The sequence below is a fragment of the Pseudorasbora parva genome, chromosome 7 (assembly GCF_024679245.1).
Source record: "Pseudorasbora parva isolate DD20220531a chromosome 7, ASM2467924v1, whole genome shotgun sequence".
NCBI classification, from domain to species: Eukaryota; Metazoa; Chordata; class Actinopteri; order Cypriniformes; family Gobionidae; genus Pseudorasbora; species Pseudorasbora parva.
In genome coordinates, this window is record NC_090178.1 from 3,163,702 (window position 1) to 3,188,568 (window position 24,867).

Consider the following 24,867-nt stretch of genomic DNA (forward strand, 5'->3'; position numbering starts at 1 on the left):
GTGTGTGTGTGTGTGTGTGTGTGTGTGTGTGTGTGTGTGTGTGTGTGTGTGTGCGTGCATGTACAAAATATAACGTGTGGCATGCAATATGCATATAATAATCGGATGATAAATATATTTGCCAGATGTGCACTATTGAACAGCACACTGTTGCAGGGAATACTATATCCCACAATGCAATGCACTGGAACTCCCATTTCCAGCTCTCTCATATATACTCTCATATTATGAGCCATCATTTTTTTTATTTATTGAATCATTATTTGATTGGACTGCAATGAGTTTAACCAAAGTAATATATTTATTTTTGAGATTATAACCACAGTGATTTAAACATGCAACCTGACAAGGTCATGTGACTTTAGTGTTGCTTGAAATAAAAATATATAATTGCATTTTAAAGATACATGCACAGTATGTATTATTGAACAGGTTTGAAATAATATTGCATAATTTAGGGAAAAATCGAAGTGATTTGTTTCTGATAAAACTTTCGGTTTCGTTTTTTGTGATTTTTTTTTTTTTTTTTTTTTTTTTTTTTAGATGAATATGAAAATAATTATTAATATTATTATGATCATTTTATATTGAAATAACATTAATTATAATATAGTATTTATTAATTATATAGTAATATTTATTATAATATGAATTATTTTATTATTATTTAATATGTATAATAATTTATTAAATATATAAACAATATAAAAATATTTATAAATGATATTTAATTCTTGTTATTTATATAATGAGATTTTAATAATAATACTTTATTAATAATAATTTTAATGATATTCATAATTGTATTACTAAATAAAAATAAAATAAAATATTACACTTTCTACAATAAAAGTGTTATGTTAGTGTCCAATAAAAGTGTTTAAGGAAATATAATAAAAAATATGAATAATAATTATTATTTTATATTTATATAATAATCATTATAATATAGTAATTATAATTATTTTAATCACATTTATAATAATAAAATAGCAATTATTTATTATAATAATATTTATAATAGTAATAATTGTATTAGTTATATAATAATATGTATAATACAAATATTTATTATTAATTATATTTATTTCTTATTTATATAATAATTGCAGTAATACTTTATTATCAATAATTGTAATAATATTAATAACTACTAAATAAGAAGAATATATCAAAATATTACACACCAAAAAATGTATTTAAGGGAAATAAAAGAAATATTAATAATAATGATAATCATTAATAATATTTACATTTAGATAAATAAAAATAATAATAATAAATTATATAATATTTATTATAATAATCATTGTTATTACTAAATAAAGAATATTTTTTTAAATACTAAATAAAAGCTAAATAAAATTATACTTACAATATAAAATTTAAGGAAAGTATTTAAAGAAAAAATATATAATTTAAAAATGGTTATATTGCAACAGTAGAATTACAATACTGATATTTATTTTGATGCATATTGCATTTACAAATGCACATTAAAGCGACTCAAACTCACAGCCATGCTTTACTCTGAAACCCGCAGCACTTGTTCATATGTATTTAATTAAATTACAAAAATACATTGTGATTTGATTAATCGCTCTGAGCCATATTGTAACTTCTGTTTTATTTAAATTAATCGTGCATGTTTGGTGATGGATATTATCCTGTGCTGCAAAACACTGACCCATCGACCTCCATGTCTTCCACAGAATGCCATTGTGCCGTTTAAAGAGCTGTGCGGTCTGTCAGCGGTGGCCAACCTGAAGCAGTGCATCCTCGCGCTGTCGCCGCGCCTCATTGGGCCGGATGGAAGCCCGGTTCTGGTGTTCAACCTCAGAGAGCAGTACCCCATCATGGAGGCCCAGGGACTGCTGCCGGAGGTCCTGAAGAAGATGGTCACCGCTTATGAGATGGTGAGTACATTTCTATTAAAGGGTTAGTTCACCCAAAAATGAAATTGACGTCATTGATGACTCTCCCAAATGTCGTTCCACACCCGTAAGACCTCCGTTCATCTTCACACACAGTTTAAGATATTTTATATTTAGTCCGAGAGCGTATGCAAGTGTATGCACACTATACTGTCCATGTCCAGAAAGGGAATAAAAACATCATCACAGTAGTCCATATGAGACATCAGTGGGTTAATTAGAGTCTCTTGAAGCATCCAAAATACATTTGGGTCCAAAAATAACAAAAACTACGACTTTATTCAGCATTGGCTTCTCTTCCGCGTTTGTGTTCAATCCTCAAATAAAGATTCAAACGGTTATGAATCAGCGGTTATTGATTCATGATTCGGATCGCGTGTCAAACGGCTGAAATCACGTGACATTGGTGATCCGAATCATGAATCAATTCGCTGATTCATAACCGTTTGAATCTTCATTTGAGGATTAAAAACAAACCTGGTGAACTAACCCTTTAAGGGCTTGAAAGCAGCTTCACAGGAATAACCAAGACCAGTTTTAATATTGCAAAGTTCTTCAATTAAGCCGGGTGCACACTGTGTGATTTTTGCCATGATTTGGCCGTCTGAGACAAATTTTGCAAATCCTAAAAGATTCCTCTGATCCTCGGCAAAAATCTGAAGTCTTTGATTGTTACTTTGACATGTTCACCGGTAGCCGCCGGTGAAGCGCTGCGGTTAATGACCGCTGCGATCAAATTTGACCTCAGACGGGTCTGTTTTTAGCACTCCTTGACTATCGTACAGTCTGACATTAATGACAAGCAACATTCGCAAAGGATTTTGAAAAATCGCAGTGTGCAGGACCCTTTATGAAACTTCATGTAAAGCATCAGTGGCATTATTTAACTTTAGTTCAATGATGATTGCATTTAATTCTAATTATTGCATACACAATAGCTTTATGTGACTGAAATGTGTTATTGTGATTAGGGGTGTGCGATATATATATCATCTGCGATAATTGTTTTAACGATGTGCGATCTGACATTATCGAGTATATCCCTCACACACCCAGAGAGTGTGTGTGCGCTTACACTACGTGATGTAGTCTTGAAGATTAGACTAGTGTGGGTGCACGCTTTCACACTGCATGCAAGATAATTTTATATTTTTAACAGATATCACAGGAAGAATCCAGATATCAGCATGATAACACGTGATATTGATTTTATACAAGTTTACTAAACAAGAATTTAATGTTAGGTGACTTACATTTTAGACACCATATTGGCCATTTTTTAGGGATGTTCCGATCACATGATCTGAAATCGGGCCCGATCACGTGATTTCAGACTCGATCGGAATCGGACGTTACATCCCGATCAGGACTCGGATATAATGTATATTCTGGGGTGAGCTGAGCATGATGACGCATCAATAATATGGGTTGTAACTTGAAAATAATGCTTTATGTATGTTTCTGTAGATGGATACACGTGCTGGCTCCTCGGTGATACATTACAACAGCGCTAATATCACCCGTGTATATTCGCCAGAAGACGCGAATGAGAGCGCGCGCGCTGATCTGTCTCTGTGCATCATCCGAAAGCGCGCACTCGTCTCACAGCGCGCAAATATTGAGTTCTCTTTCAAGACTTGCGCTTAAACGGACCAACTCACACAAGAAGTATGTCAGCATGTCCATCTTGATGAGTATCCAAGCAGACATAGTCTGAATGCCTTAAGAGGACTTTATGCAGCCGAGAAAGACGACGCAGAGCCTTCCATTAGGTCTTAAAGGGGCAGTAGCCGTGCTGTCGGTTTAGTGTCAAACAAAAGATAAGGAATCACTCACTGCTCTTGATTGAATAGCTTTTGTAAGGATTAGTCTTTAATTTAAACAGTTAATATGCATATTTCATTAGCCTACTTTATTAAATTTCTCTACCTAAAAACTAATGTTAGACCTATAAAAACCTGAAAAGCATTGTTAATTACACTTCAGTCAAATTACACCTCAAATATTTTTCCCCAAAGTTGATTTATGTCATTGAAGGCAGTTATCGTCACGATGATTTCATTTCAAGTGTTCGTTTTTTAAATAAGTTTCGTTTTAGTTAGTTATTTGAGGCTATAAAAACGTCTGTGTAATGTCATGATTGACAGCGGAGATCGACGTCTTCTCTGAGTGAAGTTGTCACTGAGGCACTAACAGACTTTTTCAGGATTTTTGGGAGCAGATTATTTAATTTAATTTAATTTCCATAACTGTTTATTTCACACCAACATGATTAATTGTTCTGCATCTATGAGAGTATGGGTGTGCTTTTGATATCGCCGTTGTACTTCCTGCTCTGCGCAACTCCGGTCCTGGACTTTTTTATATTTACTGTTGCACTAAAATCCAAAAGTGAAGAATTTGTTATTTATTACTTGATTGTTCAAGCTACCTCACAAAAGTGCTCTGTTTGTTAGAGTTGTTGAATGTTAAAATAAGGTGAATAAAATAAAAAATAAGGGACATCCTGGTTCGTTTTTTTGCTCTTCTTTATTCTTTTTTATGTATTATAGAAGTATCGGATCGGGACTCTGTATCGGCAGATACTCAAAATCAAATGACTCGGACTCGAGGGCAAAAAAACCTGATCGGGACATCCCTACCATTTTTACTCTATTTCGCCAACTAGAATAGTTCAAAATAAAGTCATAGCACTCTAATCGCGTCTCTGAGCAACACACACAGTGTTTCCGTACTGAATGAATCAGCTTTTTGAACGAATCAGTAAAAATGACCATAAAAGGAAAAAATACATTTAAACTTTTTGGAAAAGATGATTTCTGTCACTGCTGAACTGGCCACCACACAGAATATGAAGAATTTCAAAAACTTTAGGAGTCAGCTGGTCACCAGCACCAAGGTACCAGCACAATAACACACTCAGCAAAATATCACCTAATTATCGGTATCGAGAAAAATATTGAAAACATTTTTTTTGTCAATATTGCACACCCCTAATTGTGATCTGTATTTGGGGAGTTTGAGAGAAATTAGAGATACAAATATTCAACAACAAACACAGAATTCTGCAGGCGCACGTTTCGCAGTTTGGATGATTTTATGCAGCCTTTAGGGAAATGCATGGGCTTTCTGAATACGTGTTGACTCAGATTTGATGGCTTGTAAAGATGCAACCATGCCCAAACCAGGTCTGTATTCATGGGTCATGATCATTTTGCTTTTGCTTATGTTTGAGTAATGCACCATCACAAATTGTAAATTCAAACTCCTGGGAAAACTGCCCAGAGAAAAGCCGGTTTTGCAGTTTGATGAGCAGGAGCGGAATAAAGTCTCAAAGCTCTCATTTCAGGAAGATCGTCAGAGAAATGGTCCACAACAGATCCATTTGAGACCAGATTTTGTAACATGTCAAATACTTGCTTATTTATTAGCTCACTGATTTTATTAACTATTACTGACTATTTTCAGATATTAGCTTTGTGAATGTAAAAGTCTGCAGTGTCAGTTATTGCGTGAAAGACATCAGTATTTCCAGTTGGCTTGTAACTAATTTGCATAATGCCAGCCTATGGTTTTCATTGGCTGAAAAGTGTCTTTTTGCCCAGCCCTCAAATGTTGTAGTTGTATCTGAGACTGGGAAGAGTTTGGTTGGTGTTGTTCATATTAAGACGCTTTTTTCTTTCGCAAATCACTTTGTTGAGATTGAGGCGGTAAAACTGACGTTATCGTTACTGTTCGTGACAGGGGAGGATGTGCTGAAATTAAGATATGGTAATAGAGATTTGGTTTCAAGTCGACCAATTACAACAGACTTGGCCGTCTGACCAATCATAGCATGTTCCTGGAAAGGCCGGTTTTAGATATTTTTTTTTTTTTTTTGTAGAATCCTTTATTGATCCATTTCAGACACTTGAGAAATGAGCTGATGCTGTGATGTACAAACCCGATTCCAAAGAAAGTTGTGACACTGTACAAATTGTGAATAAAAACAGAATGCAATGATGTGGAAGTTTCAAATTTCAATATTTTATTTAGAATACAACATATATGACATATCAAATGTTTAATCTGAGGAAATGTATCTTTTTAAGGGAAAAATAATTTAATAATTTCATGGCATCCACACGTCTCCAAAAAGTTGGGACAAGGCCATGTTTCCCACTGTGTGGCACCACTGTGTCTTCTTTTGATAACAGTCATCTGGGGACTGAGGAGACAAGTTGCTCAAGTTTAAGAACAGGAATGTTGTCCCATTCTTGTCTAATACAGGCTTCTAGCTGCTCAGCTGTCTTAGATCTTCTTTGTCACATCTTCCTCTTTATGATGCGTCAAATGTTTTCTAATGGTGAAAGATCTGGACTGCAGGCTGTCCATTTCAGTGCCCGGATCCTTCTTCTAAGCAGCCATGATGTTGTAATTGATCCAATAATGTGGTCTGGGATTGTCATGTTGGAAAATGTAAGGTCTTCCCTGAAAAAGAGACAATGTTTGGATGGGAGCATATGTTGTTCTAGAACTTGGATATACCTTTCAGCATTGATGGTGCCTTTCCAGATGTGTAAGCTGCCCATGCCACACACACTCATGAACCCCAGACCATCAGAGATGCAGCTTCTGAACTGAGCTTGGGCTGTTCTTGTCCTCTTTAGTCTGGATGGCATGGCATCCCAGTTTTCCAAAAAGAATTCGTCTGACCACAGAACAGTTTTCCACTTTGCCACAGTTCATTTTTAAATGAGCCTTGGCCCCGAGAAAACGCTTGCGCTTCTGGATCATGTTTAGAAATGGCTTATTTTTTGACCTATAGACCTATAGAGGACTGTGTTCACCGACAATGTTTTCTGGAAGTATTCCTTAGCCCATGTTGTGATTTCCATTACTGTAGCATTCCTGTATGTGATGCAGTGCCGTCTAAGGGCCCGAAAATCACGGGCATGTAGTTTGGTTTTCCAGCCTTGACCCTTACACACAGAGATTGTTCCAGATTCTCTGAATCTTTGGATATTATGCACTGTAGATGATGATAACTTCAAACTCTTTGCATTTTTTTCTCTGAGAATTTCTGATATTGCTCCACTATTTTTGCCAAAGCATTGGGGAATTGGTGATCCTCTGCCCATTTTGAGGAAAAAAAGATATAAATATATGGTCTTCTATTTCCTCCCTATTCTTGCTTGTGGTGATCTGTGTAATGTCCAAAACGTAGTATTTCTGGCACTTTTTATGATTTTTCGCCTCTTCGTTCATGACAGATTGCTTCCTATATTCCTCAGATGTAAGTCACTTTGGATAAAAGCGTTTGCTAAATGAATAAATGTAAAGGCACAATCTTTGTTTTTGCTGCTAGAGGGCACATTTCTTAAAAACGATACAAAAGCTTGATGACGCTATGAAGGAGAGTATGATGATAAAGAGAAAAGAGTGCCAATATCGTAGTCATATGCATGCTAATAAGCAACTGGTTAATAGTAAGGAATTGAACTGTAAAATAAAGTGTGACCAAAGCATTTTGGGGGGCTGATGTTGTTACTGAAATCTTAAAAAAAAGCTCTTTTTATTTTCCCATTACAACACACATATAACATGTGAATTATCTGAACGATATGCTAATCCTCGAGGAAAAGCATCACTGTTTGTGCACCAGTTGAACAAGGGGTGGCTGTTGTCCTCCTCCTGGTCCCCCGCTCTATAAATACCCCCTTATAGTGGTTTGTCTGCCACCAAGGCTGCAATTTGTTCAGCCATTAGTAATGTAATGACAGTGGGCATGTCAGCGATGAGGCAGATGCTGCAGCTGTGTGTGCACAAGGCTTCTGTCACGCATACAACCAAAAAGTGACTGTTTGGTAGGAAATATATCAGGGAATCTGGTTTTTCAGGCCTAAAAAAAAGTGCATTTATTTTTCTGAAATGCAATTCCAATAACATTTTTGGGTTCTGCTCACCAAGCCTACAGTTATTTGATCATAAATACAGTAAAACTGTGAAAAAGGATTACAACTTAGAATAGCTGTGTTCTGAGTGCATATATAGCAAAGTGAAAGTTATTCCTGTGAATTTTCACCTAATTTGATTAATTCAAGTTCATTCAAATGCATTCATGAATGTTCCCCAGTGTGCCATTGATCACGATACTTGGCCCCAAGTTACTCCAGATGTGACGGCCACTATAAACGGTGTACTGTGAGTAGTTTTAGTGTCACCTTACTAGATATTTACATTTTCTTGAGTGTTGTTTGCCTGTGTGAGGCCAAATCTAGGTTCTTCCAGAAACTGTCTGAGAGTAAAACTGTGTAAAAAATAGTTCTGTCTGCATTTGTGAGGTCTAGGCGACCATCAGCACGTGGCGGGGGCATCAGAAAGTGTGTGCTCCGCCCGACTTCCTGGAAAGTCGCCACATCCTCCTCATGATTGATCTCTGCGAGAGCTTTTGAGCTCGCCCATCAGACACTAAAGCAGCTGCTCTTCTCTTTGTTGGCACGGAAAGATAATCTGGTCCTGACAAGTGACCCTGCAATGCTTTTAGCCACTATAGGGATGTACAATTCAATTAGACTGACCTGCGGTACATAATGACCAGTGTCTGGAGGAGATCCCTGACTGCATTCAATTAAAGTTCAGCTAATACTGTTTCTTCAGCTGAATTTAAATGTATACTTGCCACCATTCGGACAAATCCAGCCTCATACATGTTTTTGCTAGAATTAGGGACTTAAATAAAAAAAATAATGTATAAAAAAACTAGCACAGGGACTTTTGTCACATAGAAATGCACTTGACAATAAAGTGCTGATTTTGAGCTAAGATGCCGTAGATCATGGAAATTAAAGGTAAAAAAAATATGATCCTAAATAAATAAAAAAATGAATAAATATCAATCAATCAAATCAACTAGTGCTTTTACAATGACGATTGTTTCAAAGCAGCTTCACAGTGTTAAACAGGACAATATTGCAATATATGCTAGATTTGGCTAGTTTATAGAATTAAATATGACCTAATTAATCAATTTAATTTGTATATTTAGTTGAATAACTCGGATATTAATTTTAGTGTCCCCAACTGTACATTCTTTCATACTATTTTGATGAAATAGTAAATAAACATTTTCCCTTGTGAAGCGGCTTTAAGACTCGTCATTCTGCGTTGACCTTTATATGTGCACCAGAACAGGGGATCGCGGCTTTGAGATCGAGTCCATTTGGGCTTATTCTTCCAAACTGTCAGTAGTTGACAGGAAAACACTGTAACGTCTCAAATGGTGCGTTTTTTCACCTGTGGATAACCGCTCTATGTGTGAAGATATTGCCCAAGAAACATACAAGACGACAGCACAATCGAGTAAAATGTTTGTGACTTTCATTGTCATGTGAACATAATGGGCGATTTTGCATCACAAAAAAATGATTGAGGTCATGCACATATATTGTGCGATATACTGATTATTGCGACAGGCCTAGTAGTGCAGAGGCATTTTCTTTCGTGGTTCAGTTGAAACATGGCCCATAATCACAGCCCAATGGAGCCGGATCAGACTCATATTCTGACTAGAATCGGAGTATGATGAAGCAGACTAACAAGAGCAGTATTACATTTGCAATAGTGCTTATGTTGAGGAAAGCAGAACTTTTGCTCATGTTTGGTAGTGGTAACTATATCCTGTTATAAATATTAAAAACAAAAACTACAAACAAGGACATTTTTTTTGCCCTGTATCTTGAATTTTGGGGGCACTTTTACCCCGAGCCTGTTCATTTCCGGCCCTGGTGTGCATTGCACAAGATGGCAAGGTCTGCTGATTCATTGTCATAGAAATTGCACCACACAAGTTGTGAAAATCATCCCTATAACTTATGATTTTTGATATGTCAAAAGTTTGGGGTCGGTAAGATTTTTTTCAAATGGAAATTTACCAAGGGGGCATTACATTTTACAGTAAATACATCTATAATGTAACAACACAGTCCTATTTCAAATTCTTTTGGACTTTCTATTTATTAAATAATTCTGAAAAACTGTTAAAAACAGCAACTCTTTTGATTTATTATCATAAATGTGTGTTGATCATAAATCCTCATCTGAAAATGATTAGTGAAGGATCATGTGACACTGAAGACTGGAGTAATGATGATAAACTCAGCTTTGATCACAGGAATAAATTACACTTTACTATATATTCACATAGAAAACAGATGATTTACACTGGAATAATATTTCAATATTTTAATGTACTTTAAATCTAAAACTTTGATCAAATGAATACAGCTTTGGTGTGCAGAAGAGATTTCTGTAAATCATAAAAAATACAGTGTGATATGTATATATTTGCGCTGAAATTGAATAAATGAACCATCATTTCAACCTAAATAGGTTCAAAATGTTTAATGCAGGACGTTTAAAAAATCGAGGCTTCACATTTCCCAGCCTGCTGTGTTTTTAAAGTGTAAGCTCTTTGTTTTCATGGTGCGTGCCAGCATTTCCAGAGTCTAAAGGTCAGAATGAGCATGAGACTTGAGGCTGAGGAACTATGCCAGTAAATCATAACAGAGGTTAGAGGTATTAAATGTACAGTAGCAAACACATTTATTAGTAATATTACGGGTCAGAGAGAGTCCGTGAAGAGTGTGTAAGAAACCCTTATAAGTGTAGAGGTCCGCTTTTCTTTGCATGTTGAGTCTCAGAAGGAGAGTTTGTTGATTTTGACTATGGCTTTATGATGTGGTCTGGTGCAGGATCTGTAGCCGCCGGCCCTATGCTGAGATGTCAGTCTGAATTAGTTTGTGTGTGTGTGTGTGTGTGTGTGTGTGTGTGTGTGTGTGTGTGTGTGTGTGTGTGTGTGTGTGTGTGTGTGTGTGTGTGTGTGTGTGTGTGTGTGTGTGTGTGTGTGTGTGTGTATGTGAATGCTCTGGCGTAATTAAATGTAGGAATCTGCTCACCTCATTAGAATAGTGCGGGTTCAGGCTCGACAAAAGAGCATATCTATTACATAATCTGCCCCACTTCCTGTCCTGCCATGACTTTCCTCATTAATTCAACGGCCATCTTCTTCCTCACAGCCTAAAATAGATGTTTTTTCTGCAGGCTTCATCAGGCCAGTAGTTCATATTTTTCCTGGCATTGGCGGAAAAAAAATTAACAAACATTTGTTTTTATTACTTTAAAAAAAAAAGAATAGTGGTTTGGTGAGGCTATATATACCAATCAGGCATAAAATTATGACCTAATCTTGTGTTGGCCCCTCTTTTGCTGACCCATCAAGGCATGGATTCCACTAGACCCCTGAAGGTGTGCTGTGATATCTGGCACCAATATGTTAGCAACAGATCCTTTAAGTCCTTTAACTTGTGAGGTGGGGCCACAAACCATTCCTGAAGCATTTGTGCTTTGTGTCAGGAGCATTATCCTGCTGGAAGAGCCACAGCCACCAGAATACCGTTTCCATGAAAGGCTGAACATGGTCTCAGCAATGCTTAGGTAGGTGGAGCGTGTCAAAGTAACATCCACATGGATGGAGGACCCAAGGTTTCCCAGCAGAACATTGGCCAAAGCATCACACTGCCTCCGCCGGCTCACCTTCTTCCCATAGTGCATCCTGGGGCCATGTGTTCCCCAGGTAAGCCACACACACACACCCGGACCAGACCAGGCCACCTTCTTCCATCTGTGGTCCAGTTCTGATGCTCACGTGCCACTGTTGGTGCTTTCGGCGGGGTCAGGGGTCAGCATGGGCACCCTGACTGGTCAGCGGCTATGCCGCCCCATACACAACAAACTGAGCTGCTCTGTGTATTCTGACAGCTTTCTATCAGAACCAGCATTAACTTCTGGAGCAGTTTGAGCTCCAGTAGCTCGTCTGTTTGATCGGACCACACGGGCCAGCCTTCGCTCCCCACGTGCATCAATGAGCCTTGGCCGCCCATGACCCTGTGGCCGGTTCTCCACTGGTCCTTCCTTGGAGCACTTTTGATAGATACTGACCACTGCAGACCGGGAACAGCCCACAAGAGCTGCAGTTTTGGAGATGCTCTGACCCAGTCGTCTAGCCGTCACAATCTGGCCCTTGTCAAACTCGCTCAAATCCTTACGCTTGCCCATTTTTCCTGCTTCTAACACATCAACTCTGAGGACAAAATGTTCACTTGCTGCCTAATATATCCCACCCACTAACAGGAGCCGCGATGAAGAGATCATCAGTGTCATTCATAATGTTATGCCTGATTGGTGTATATACATATACACATACAAATGTGTAACCTTAATTTGCAGTAATGTATATGATATTACTACTATGTAATGTTAAGTTTCATATGACCTTTGATATAATTTCTAATAATATCGTCCATATATTCAGGCATACATTCATGTTTTCCTTTAAGAAAAAAGTAAGATTTTTATTTTACTATTTTACTTTATTGTACTATTTTATTTCTACCTATTTAATTTAATTATTTCATGTCATTGGGATGCATGTGTTGTATTTTGTGTGACCTCTGATTATACACGAGTATCTGCAGGCCATTACAAACGAGCTGTCATCAGATCGCGACAGTAACCGCACAGATGCTCATTACGTCTCTCTCTTTTTCCTGTGTTCACAGATGATCCAGACCAGCCGAACACTGCTGGAGAACTCTGACAGCGTGTACGAGCGGATACTGCAAGTCCAGAAAGCAGGTAAGAATGAAAAAACCGTAAGAGAGAGAGAGAGAGCGAGAAAAACACTGTTCCACAAGGGAGGGATGTTTCTTGGAACACAGCCGATCGACGCGTCCCTTCGATCGCAGCTCCCTCTGAAATAGTGCAGAAAACACCAGTGTGTTCATACTAAAAAAGCTCAAAGAGAATGAACTGATTATGCCACAGTATTGTGTATAGGGCTCATTGTGCAGGCTTTTCTCTTCACCTGTGTGATGCTTTTCAAACACCATTCAAGCAGGGTTTTTTGACTCTCAATCGAGTCATCCGCTCTCTGTTCTCTTAATTAACAGGGCACTAAAAGGGTAAACATCTATGGCCTATCAAAGCCCTGCGATCAATGGTGACGCCAACAGCTGCACGATGCAGAGATCAGGCTCAATTGCATTCGCTTGAAATGAAAGGGAACGACTAAATGCAGAAGAAAGCCGGTGTCTGTTTTATCAAACATTCATGCAATTTTAAGGTGCATCTGTGGCCTTTTGAAATTGCATTGATATTTTTTTTGTTTTGTTATTGACGTGTTTAATGTAGTATACAGCGAGGGACTTGGCTTCGTCTTCACTTCAGATCTCACAAATCAAAATTTTATCTTGAAAACAGACACAATTAACTCTTTCCCCGCCAAACACTTAATTTTCCTTTATTTGTAATAAAACGCTTTATATGATAATCATCATATAAATCTAATCTATCTAATGTTAGAGAATGAGATGAGGAGCAGGATGAGGAGCAGGACTGAAGCATTAGAGGAGTAGATGGACTCGATCTCCTCATCTGTGTCTGATCATCTCTGATCATTAATCATCATATAAATCTAATCTATCTAATGTTAGAGAATGAGATGAGGAGCAGGATGAGGAGCAGGACTGAAGCATTAGAGGTGTAGATGGACTCGATCTCCTCATCTGTGTCTGATCATCTCTGATCATTAATCATCATATTAATCTAATCTATCTAATGTTAGAGAATGAGATGAGGAGCAGGATGAGGAGCAGGACTGAAGCATTAGAGGAGTAGATGGACTCGATCTCCTCATCTGTGTCTGATCATCTCTGATCATTAATCATCATATAAATCTAATCTATCTAATGTTAGTGAATGAGATGAGGAGCAGGATGAGGAGCAGGACTGAAGCATTAGAGGAGTAGATGGTCTCGATCTCCTCATCTGTGTCTGATCATCTCTGATCATTAATCATCATATAAATCTAATCTATCTAATGTTAGTGAATGAGATGAGGAGCAGGATGAGGAGCAGGACTGAAGCATTAGAGGAGTAGATGAACTCGATCTCCTCATCTGTGTCTGATCATCTCTGATCATTAATCATCATATAAATCTAATCTATCTAATGTTAGAGAATGAGATGAGGAGCAGGATGAGGAGCAGGACTGAAGCATTAGAGGTGTAGATGGACTCGATCTCCTCATCTGTGTCTGATCATCTCTGATCATTAATCATCATATAAATCTAATCTATCTAATGTTAGAGAATGAGATGAGGAGCAGGATGAGGAGCAGGACTGAAGCATTAGAGGAGTAGATGGACTCGATCTCCTCATCTGTGTCTGATCATCTCTGATCATTAATCATCATATAAATCTAATCTATCTAATGTTAGAGAATGAGATGAGGAGCAGGATGAGGAGCAGGACTGAAGCATTAGAGGTGAAGATGGACTCGATCTCCTCATCTGTGTCTGATCATCTCTGATCATTAATCATCATATAAATCTAATCTATCTAATGTTAGAGAATGAGATGAGGAGCAGGATGAGGAGCAGGACTGAAGCATTAGAGGAGTAGATGGACTCGATCTCCTCATCTGTGTCTGATCATCTCTGATCATCATCATATAAATCTAATCTATCTAATGTTAGAGAATGAGATGAGGAGCAGGATGAGGAGCAGGACTGAAGCATTAGAGGAGTAGATGGACTCGATCTCCTCATCTGTGTCTGATCATCTCTGATCATTAATCATCATATTAATCTAATCTATCTAATGTTAGAGAATGAGATGAGGAGCAGGATGAGGAGCAGGACTGAAGCATTAGAGGAGTAGATGGACTCGATCTCCTCATCTGTGTCTGATCATCTCTGATCATTAATCATCATATAAATCTAATCTATCTAATGTTAGTGAATGAGATGAGGAGCAGGATGAGGAGCAGGACTGAAGCATTAGAGGTGTAGATGGACTCGATCTCCTCATCTGTGTCTGATCATCTCTGATCATTAATCATCATATAAATCTAATCTATCTAATGTTAGAGAATGAGATGAGGAGCAGGACTGAAGCATTAGAGGAGTAGATGGACTCGATCTCCTCATCTGTGTCTGATCATCTCTGATCATTAATCATCATATAAATCTAATCTATCTAATGTTAGAGAATGAGATGAGGAGCAGGATGAGGAGCAGGACTGAAGCATTAGAGGTGAAGATGGACTCGATCTCCTCATCTGTGTCTGATCATCTCTGATCATTAATCATCATATAAATCTAATCTATCTAATGTTAGAGAATGAGATGAGGAGCAGGATGAGGAGCAGGTCTGAAGCATTAGAGGTGTAGATGGACTCGATCTCCTCATCTGTGTCTGATCATCTCTGATCATTAATCATCATATTAATCTAATCTATCTAATGTTAGAGAATGAGATGAGGAGCAGGATGAGGAGCAGGACTGAAGCATTAGAGGAGTAGATGGACTCGATCTCCTCATCTGTGTCTGATCATCTCTGATCATTAATCATCATATAAATCTAATCTATCTAATGTTAGAGAATGAGATGAGGAGCAGGATGAGGAGCAGGACTGAAGCATTAGAGGAGTAGATGGACTCGATCTCCTCATCTGTGTCTGATCATCTCTGATCATTAATCATCATATAAATCTAATCTATCTAATGTTAGTGAATGAGATGAGGAGCAGGATGAGGAGCAGGACTGAAGCATTAGAGGTGTAGATGGACTCGATCTCCTCATCTGTGTCTGATCATCTCTGAATCTGATCTAGAGTCAGTCTTTCACACGTGTGATTTTAAATCAAAATATAGCTTTTTAAATTAAACTTTATTAAACAATTGTTGATTAAAAAATAATGCATGAAGACAGAATAAAAAGTTTTTTTTTGTTTAAAAGAAGACGGTTAGCTTTTTATTTGGGCATATTGCATGATCAGATATTCGCAAAACAAAATATTTCATGGGCTATAACATGTTTGTGAAAATAGTCAAAAACCCTGGCGGTAGCTGGCAAATATATTTTTTTTTTTAAAGAGTTAATTATACTGAGGCTAATCATACCATTCACCAAGGTTTGGTTTTTATTAGATGTGACAAAGTGAAAAAAAGAAATGCCTGAATCATTCCTGATGTGATTGCCTTTTATCTGTTCATGTGCTAATGCATTCATAAAACCTTGTGATGCTGAAACATTGATAATAATTTTCATTTTTTCTGCATCTTTGGTTTGTTGCTGGGAGACTGATTGACGGGTGATCGATGCGGAAGGCTGGCAGTGTGTTTCATTGATCATAGCTGATGGAATCTTGGCACAGGAAGCTGTTAGACTTCATTATTTGTTCTCTGGATGAGCAATTATCACAACCCAAACGCACCACCACGCACCACCATTTGTTTTGGCAAACCGATCATTATGTTTGCCAATTGCTTCAATACCATGTGTTGTTTCCTGTGCTGTTTGGCTTCAATAGTGGGTAAATAAATCTTGATGCACAGCAGTTACTGATGCTTGTTAAAGGTGATGTATTTATTTTCTATGACAGTAGTGGCACCTAGCGAAAAAAAAAAAAGCATATCTTGTAAATGTCTTTCACACGTCTCAGCTCCCTCAAATCAAACATCACAATCAAGGCTCTTACAGGTGCTTGTGAAGGCATGTTTCAACAGGTACCTGCTACAGTAGCCACGCCCCAAACTCTCCATCTGCTACAGTAGCCACGCCCCAAACTCTCCATCTGCTACAGTAGCCACGCCCCAAACTCTCCATCTGCTACAGTAGCCACGCCCCAAACTCTCCATCTGCTACAGTAGCCACTCCCCAAACTCTCCATCTGCTACAGTAGCCACGCCCCAAACTCTCCACCTGCTACAGTAGCCACGCCCCAAACTCTCCACCTGCTACAGTAGCCACTCCCCAAACTCTCCATCTGCTACAGTAGTCACGCCCCAAACTCTCCACCTGCTACAGTAGCCACTCCCCAAACTCTCCATCTGCTACAGTAGCCACGCCCCAAACTCTCCACCTGCTACAGTAGCCACGCCCCAAACTCTCCACCTGCTACAGTAGCCACTCCCCAAACTCTCCATCTGCTACAGTAGCCACGCCCCAAACTCTCCACCTGCTACAGTAGCCACGCCCCAAACTCTCCACCTGCTACAGTAGCCACTCCCCAAACTCTCCATCTGCTACAGTAGTCACGCCCCAAACTCTCCACCTGTTACAGTAGCCACTCCTCAAACTCTCCACCTGCTACAGTAGCCACACCCCAAACTCTCCACCTGCTACAGTAGCCACGCCCCAAACTCTCCATCTGCTACAGTAGCCACACCCCAAACTCTCCATCTGCTACAGTAGCCACACCCCAAACTCTCCACCTGCTACAGTAGCCACGCCCCAAACTCTCCACCTGCTACAGTAGCCACTCCCCAAACTCTCCATCTGCTACAGTAGCCACGCCCCAAACTCTCCACCTGCTACAGTAGCCACGCCCCAAACTCTCCACCTGCTACAGTAGCCACGCCTAAAAGTGGCTACAGTGTAGCAAAGCTTAATTTAACGTAGAGTAACAGATCGTTCACTCAATCCTTCTAGCTAACGTCACCTTCTCCACCATATGTTAAAACGATAGTCATTTGACAAGGCTTCTTTTAATTTGGTAAAATATATATATATATATATTTTTGAGAACTGAAGTATGATGTTTTTGCATGCTTGTATTTCCGAGTACATCACAGTCACTGTGTAGCCTACATTGTGACTAACGTTTTATAAACATGCAATATCGGTGACAAAAAAAGACGAGTCTAAAATGTAGTTAAAAAAACAAAAACTTGGAACTAAAAGCACTGGTTTTGGTTTTGTGGGAGGGAAAGAAGAGTGTTCATGCTTGTGGTTACCAGATTTCAGTCATTTAAATCCCCCAATCAGAGCTTTTCTGTGAACAACTGAACTTGTGTGAGCTGCTGAAATAAGCCAATCAGAGCAGAGCTCAACATTAATATTCATGACTCTTCCAAATAAGGTGAAAACAGAGCATTACATCCTAGGGACAATTTATAGGGTTGTAAATGGACCTGCAAAACTGTATCTGGACAATTTGTGCCTTTAAATAAGCCACATACCCTCTATGTAGATATCAGAGAACAATTTAACAGTTTCAAATCATTCTAGGGCACCTTTAAGTCTTTGAGTAGCAAAAAATGACATTTATCTTGATTCCTAAAATCACACTACTTGTAAAGGAAAGGCTTGCTGTTACTTTTCTAAGTTATCAGACTTGACACCACTCAGGCTTCCTTCAGAAAATGTATGTTCATCATAAAACCATCACTCAGCCACTTCCATCTTTGATTTCTTCTGCTTAACACTGTAATTTCTCACTGCTGTAAATGCAGTTTAAAGTCCTGTGTTACGAGTGAGCCGAAACCACAACGATTTATTGATTTCCTCTGTGGCCACATCAAATATTCATCGTCTTTTGTCCCAGTACAAGTGCACGGAGAACGGCTTTGTCTAATCTGCAGTAAACACTGTAAATCAATCTGTGGTTTCTTGTCTCTCTTAAGGAGCTCGTCTCTGGCTGGCTCATTGATAAATGTGGTAGAACGGCCCACCGGCAGGAGCTTTGTCCTTCAGTTGAGGTGTGGCGGATCAGAGGCAGAGATGGACTGATGGAGCTGTATGATGAGCTCAAGCTGCTAATATTGAATGGGAAAAGTGGGGCAATACTTGCCCATTCCCCACTGGAATCCAGTGGAAAACTCTGGCATCGACAGGATTGTATAATCAAAACTGGGCACTGCAAAAGACCCAACCAGTATTGATCCTCAGCAGAGTAAATAACATGCTCTCTTTGGAGTAAAGCAGTTCCAGCCAGTGCTCCAGTTGTCGAAGAGACTTATGGAGGATATACTTTTGCTGTAAATATTTGAAAATGTGTGCGCTATCACCCTGATGTCAGCGGGAGTTGCTTGCTTGTACGGAAGCTGTGGTTATGGGCTGTGGGTTTACATGCATGCAGACCAAGACTAACCATTCCCTTTTAATTGAATTCGTTTTTCATTCAAGGAAAAATACATTTTTAGTGTAAGAAAACAAAAAACAATTTTTGGCTTCATAATGATTTAGTACCAAATTCTACCAGAAGGGGATAGTAACTGTCCCAGATTGGGGGGTGTGGTGGAGATTTTAACTTTAATTGCAGAATTAATTGGAAATTAATTTGGATTTTGTGGACCTATAATGCCATTTTTCCAAATCGTCTTTGTTGTTTTAAGGCTCTAGAACGGCTTTCCTGCTTGAATGTTGATTATTTCCTCACATTCTCCATTTGTTGCGGCTCCTCTCTTCCCAGTCTGTCAGGTACTCTGTTTAGTTCCTGTCTCTATGAAGCCCCTCCTTCTGAAACGCACACTGTGCTCTGATTGGTTTTGGCTGGAGCAGTGTGTTGTGATTGGTCAGGCGTTTGCACAGGTTTGGGAATTGTCCCACACTTTACCATAACCGCCAGATTCAGCAACTAACTAACTCAACCAGGCCCTGCCCCTGTGTTTCCTAACTGGATAAATCAGCGGTTTTGAATGAATCTCTTGAATTAATGGTTCAATGACTCACTCACTTATAAAGACTTCACTAGTGTCATTACTGAATGAATCAATGTTTTTTAACAAATCTCTTGAATGAACGATTCACTTATAAAGACTTCACTAGTGTCATTACTGGATGAATCAGTGCTTTTGAACAAATCTCTTGAGTGAATGATTCAATGACTCCCTCATAAAGACTTCACTAGTGTCATTACTGAATGAATCAGTGTTTTTTAACAAATCTCTTGAATTAATGATACAATGACTCATTCATAAATACTTCACTTGTGTCATTACTAAATGAATCAGTGTTTTTGAACGAATTAATGAATGATTCAGTGACATTTTTAACAGTCACCTGTTGCCACCTACTGGCGTAACAATGTAATTGATATAACGGTTATTTGAAGTGCTATGTCACAGAGGTGATTTCCTCTATTTTGATATCGCTAGCGTAGATGTCAGTGTTTATATCTGAACTATAAACTCTCAGTACTTTCTGTGATAATCTGAAGCATTATAACACAGAAATAATGATCCTGTGTGGTTGAAAAGATGAACTGATCTCTCTGGATCAGCGGCAGCGCCAACACAGATCTGATTTAGAAATGAGATTGTGTGAGTGTTTGAATCGAGATCGCCATCCTTTAACGATTAATCGTGCAGCTCTAGTGGACATGAAGACTGTTGTTTGAAGGCAAAATGAAACTTCTCTTAACTCATATTGCTCTCTTTTGTCAACACTAAAGATCTTCTGAAAATTTGACATTTAATTTGTTTAGTGCATTGCATCTTTAATCTAGTTGTGTAAAGCTTTATTTGTGCAGTTAAAAAGGCATGTTTTAGTTTGCATGAAAATGTTGCCACTGCTGTTGTTGCGGTGCATGAGGCGTGCCAGACTACAGGCATTTGTGAGAAATGAAGTCATTTAAAGCACATAAAAGGCTCTGAAGTGATGCCTCAGAAGTGCACTGCCAGCCTCGCACGTGCATTCAGGGCTGCGGTTTTATTTCGCGGTGTCACGGAGCATGCCTTGTGGAATGACAGCCCGGGTTTTCCCGCTCAGACTACAGTATGTTGCTAGGCAACCCCTGCCACGAAGCGCCATTGGCCGCCTTCCTCGGCACGCATCATTAACCCGCGGCTCCTCTCCTTACTTACCGGCGTCGGATCTGAGGGGCTCGCAGACATGCCGGAGGTTAACCGAGTGTGAAAGTAGCGTCGGGAATGAATGCAAATCTTCAGTGCTATTTACGGCAATGGCTTGCCCTCTCTTGAGCATTATTGCTCTGTCTGTGCAGAGTCAAACGCGCCTCCCTCAGGCTGAGGCGCTGCTTCACTGGCCAGAGATCATCTGGAGACCGGCGTCTCTCTGGGAAGGTTTACAGCTGAAGACTGTCACCGCTGAGAGCCTAGCACGTTTATAGGCATTTAAAACACACACACACACACACACACACACACACACACACACACACACACACATAATCTCTCTCTGTCACACACACACACACACACAGTCTCTCTCTCTCTCACACACACACACTCAACACATACACACAAACTCTCTCGCACACTCTCTCTGTCACACACATACACGCAGTCTCTCACACACACTCTCTCTCACACACAATACATACTCCCACACACACTCTCACACACATATATATATATATATATATATATACACACACTCTCTCTCTAACAAACACACTCACTCACACGCACATGGACACTCTGACACACTCTCACACACACAACATATATACACACACACAGCTCAGGGTTTATGGAGGTGTTGATTCCTCCTGATCTCTTAACTGTGCATGCCAAGTCACCGAACACCAAGTGTGCAAGTCGATGCATGAAAATGTGCTGCCGTTTGCAGTATTCTGATGATTTTGCTGTTTCGTTCCCTGGGAAAGAGCTGGTAAACATGTTTCAATCTCCAAAAAAAACACCATAAGTGCAATAATATTAGTAGTTTCTTGTGATGCTTTATTGTTTATTGCCTGTACCGCAAGTTTAAATTGCAGTTTCTCACACAGTGTTATTTTAAAGGTCCCGTTCTTCATGATCCCATCTTTCAAACTTTAGTTAGTGTGTAATGTTGCTGTTAGAGCATAAATAATACCTGTAACATTATAAAGCTCAAAGTTCAATGGCAAGCGAGATATTTTATTTAACAGAAGTTCCCTTTCAAAGCCTACAGCGAGCGGCCGGTTTGGACTACACCGCTGCACTTCCTGCTGTGATGACGTCACTAGAACCGTTTGTTGACTAAAGCTCCGCCCACAAGAACACGCAAAATAGGGGGCGTGGTCTCGTTGCTCTCCCACGTGGAGAAGAGCGCGCATTCAGCGCTTGCATCGCCCCGTTATGGTAAGAGGCGGGACCTTTCCGGGCAAAGTGCGCTAAGCTGCTGTCCAATCACAACACGGAAGCGTTGGCCCAATCAGAACTCGTTACGTGTTTCTGAAGGAGGGACTTTTTTACACGCGAAACATGAACTCATGTTATATTGCACACTGTAAACACAATCAAAGCTTCGAAAACACGCGAAGAATGGGACCTTGAATATTATATAATTATTATTATTATTATTACTACATTTTTATTATAGTTGGATTTAGCTTTTTTATATTTTGGTTAGTTTTTTGGTTATGTGCTTTCCCCCCACAAAAACGGTGTTATTTAAAATACTATTATAGGTTTTATTATAGTTAAACTAATCTTTTAATTGTATATTTTGTTGGGCGCTTTTGTTGTAATTTTGTGAGCTTTTTATGAATTAATTTGTAGTAACTTTTTTCCATTTTTTTGTAATTTTTTCTTTATCTGTAGTTTATTTTCAGAATTTGCTCATATATTTACGAAAGTTTAAAGGTCCCGCGTGTTTTCGAAGCTTTGATTGTGTTTACAGTGTGCAATATAACATGAGTTCATGTTTCGCGTGTAAAAAAACACAGTATTTTTCACACAGTTGACTTATCTGTACAGCGCTGTTTCCTCTGTCCTAAAAACGGCCTGATGATTTCCTTGTTCTATGAAGTCCCTCCTTCAGAAACACGTAATGAGTTCTGATTGGGCCAGCGCTTCCCGTGTTGTGATTGGACAGCAGCTTAGCGCACTTTGCCCGGAAAGGTCCCGCCTCTTACCATAACGGGGCGATGCAAGCGCTGAATGCGCGCTCTTCTCCACGCGGGAGAGCAACGAGACCACGCCCCCTATTTTGCGTGTTCTTGTGGGCGGAGCTTTAGTCAACAAACGGTTCTAGTGACGTCATCACAGCAGGAAGTGCAGCGGTGTAGTCCAAACCGGCCGCTCGCTGTAGGCTTTGAAAGGGAACTTCTGTTAAATAAAATATCTCGCTTGGCATTGAACTTTGAGCTTTATAATGTTACAGGTATTATTTATGCTCTAACAGCAACATTACACACTAGTTTGAAAGATGGGATCACGAAGAACAGGACCTTTAATGAATAAGGCCCATAGTGTAAGGCTGGGGTCTCAAACTCAATTTTTCCCTTTTCCTTTGTTGCACTTTAAGATTCTTGGGAATGAAAAGTGCGTTATAAATAAAATCTATTATTATTATTATTAATTTGCCTGAGGGGTGCTGGAGGTAGACTCCGTTCAGGCTGGGCTGCATCAAGTATTCCACAAAAACAAAAAAGATCACACCTGATTCAATCTTCTCAAACCTTATTATTAACAGTTCGTCAACGTGAATGTTTCTTCTGAACATTACCTGTTCCTCTGAATTTGAACATTAATTACATTAACATTAATATATTATTACTCCCAAGATTCTTCGAATGAATGAATAAATACGTACATCCGCTCCTTATATTTGAGTTTCTCAGGGATCTAATGGTAGACTTTTAGTAAATTGTCTTAAATGTTTCGAGTTCTAGTCCACTCTCATAGTTTTCTTCTTAAAAATGTTAATCAATGATTGTATATTAAGAGCAAGGACATGTTGCATTTGTGTGTGCATTTTGTTTTGTGATATCACCAGAAAGGATAGTCTCCCTCCGCAATGGCACTGTCAACGAGCTCCACTTCACGTTGCTCTGGTTGGTTGTAGCGCTATCCAATCACGTGCAGAGTTTAAAAGACGACCGTTTATCTGCCCCTCAGATTGAGCTGTCAATGGTGAGTTTCCAGACCAAACATCTTGATGTGGGTCTGGCTTGTCAGGCTAGGCCACATGCACGACAAACTATCACCAAAAAGTGATGTTCCTTCTCCTGCGTGTCCGTTCCTCAGCGATGAAAGGAAGAGAAAGACAGGAACCGAGCGGGTGAAATCTCCTCGGTGTTCTTCGCTGTGATGTTAATGCAGTCTGAAAGGACTCCATGTCTGTCTGCTGCGCCCACATCTTCTCATCTCTGCTTCCTCCCGTCTTTATCTCTCCTCCTGTCTCTACTACACACCTGTTTTCTGATCATGTCACAAGCGCTTACCGTCCTTGTTTGTTCCGCGCGGCTCAAGGAGAAACTCTCCGTTTTCTGGATGAATGAAGTGATCTGCTGTATTTGCCACAATAGGCCTCGTCCTCACGCCTCCCACCAGGCTTTAATCCCAACCAGCAAAAGAAAATTGCCTCGTGACAGGAAGTGAATGTGTTTTGGAACCGTGTGCCCACATCCCAGCGTTTCTTTGATCTTGGTAACTAAATTTGTAGGAGTACAAAAGCTTGAAAAGCATGACTAGTTGCCAGCCGATGTTTGAGCTCTGCATGTCTCACGAACACAATGTTGTACTCAGTTGTGAGACAAATAGATCATGTTTATTCAAAATATCGCCACAACCAAGTAATAATTGACAGAAGTATTAAAGGGGTCATGAACTGCATTGTTCTAATAATGTGTCAAGGGGTGCACTTATGTTGCTATAATTTTAACATCATAAATTGTCATTGTTTACAATTACATTTTTCTATCCTGATTTAGCTTCTGATTAGCCTGACGTGGTGATACTCAACTCTAGTCAGAATATGAGTCTGATGCTCCATTGGGCTGTGATTAAGGGGCGTGTTTCAACCCAACCAGGAAAGACCTCGATTGGACAGACCGACAACCAATCAGAGCAACGAAGCGACGCATTGTCAAATGTCAACAGAGTTCAACTGTACTGTGTTGCCAAGTCATCAGCGTTTTTTCCGCGGGTTGAAGCGACTATTATGTGTTATATAGACCCATGAGTGCGAATTTTAGCAGGCAACCTTGCCAAAATAACACTTTGTTTTACCCCACAAACTCCATTTTTTCCCCGGAGAACCCCCCGAGAAGCTATTGTTTAGGGCTAGTAGTTGGCGTGTTTTGTTGTAAAAACTTGGCAACCCTGTCTGCACGCGTGCTGAAATCAGGCTGGAATACACGATCTTTGCCAGTGTTGTA

At 39.3% G+C, this 24,867-nt stretch overlaps 1 protein-coding gene across 1 annotated transcript in view; it reads left to right on the forward strand.

Annotated features, from left to right (window-relative positions):
* LOC137082531 (inactive phospholipase C-like protein 2) overlaps positions 1–24,867 on the forward strand; it is an 89,091-nt gene that overhangs the window by 44,345 nt on the left and 19,879 nt on the right. The window contains exons 3-4 of the mRNA XM_067447772.1: positions 1,713–1,916; positions 12,533–12,608. Coding sequence (XP_067303873.1) covers positions 1,713–1,916; positions 12,533–12,608 — 280 coding nt within the window. The remainder of the gene's footprint in view (positions 1–1,712; positions 1,917–12,532; positions 12,609–24,867) is intronic.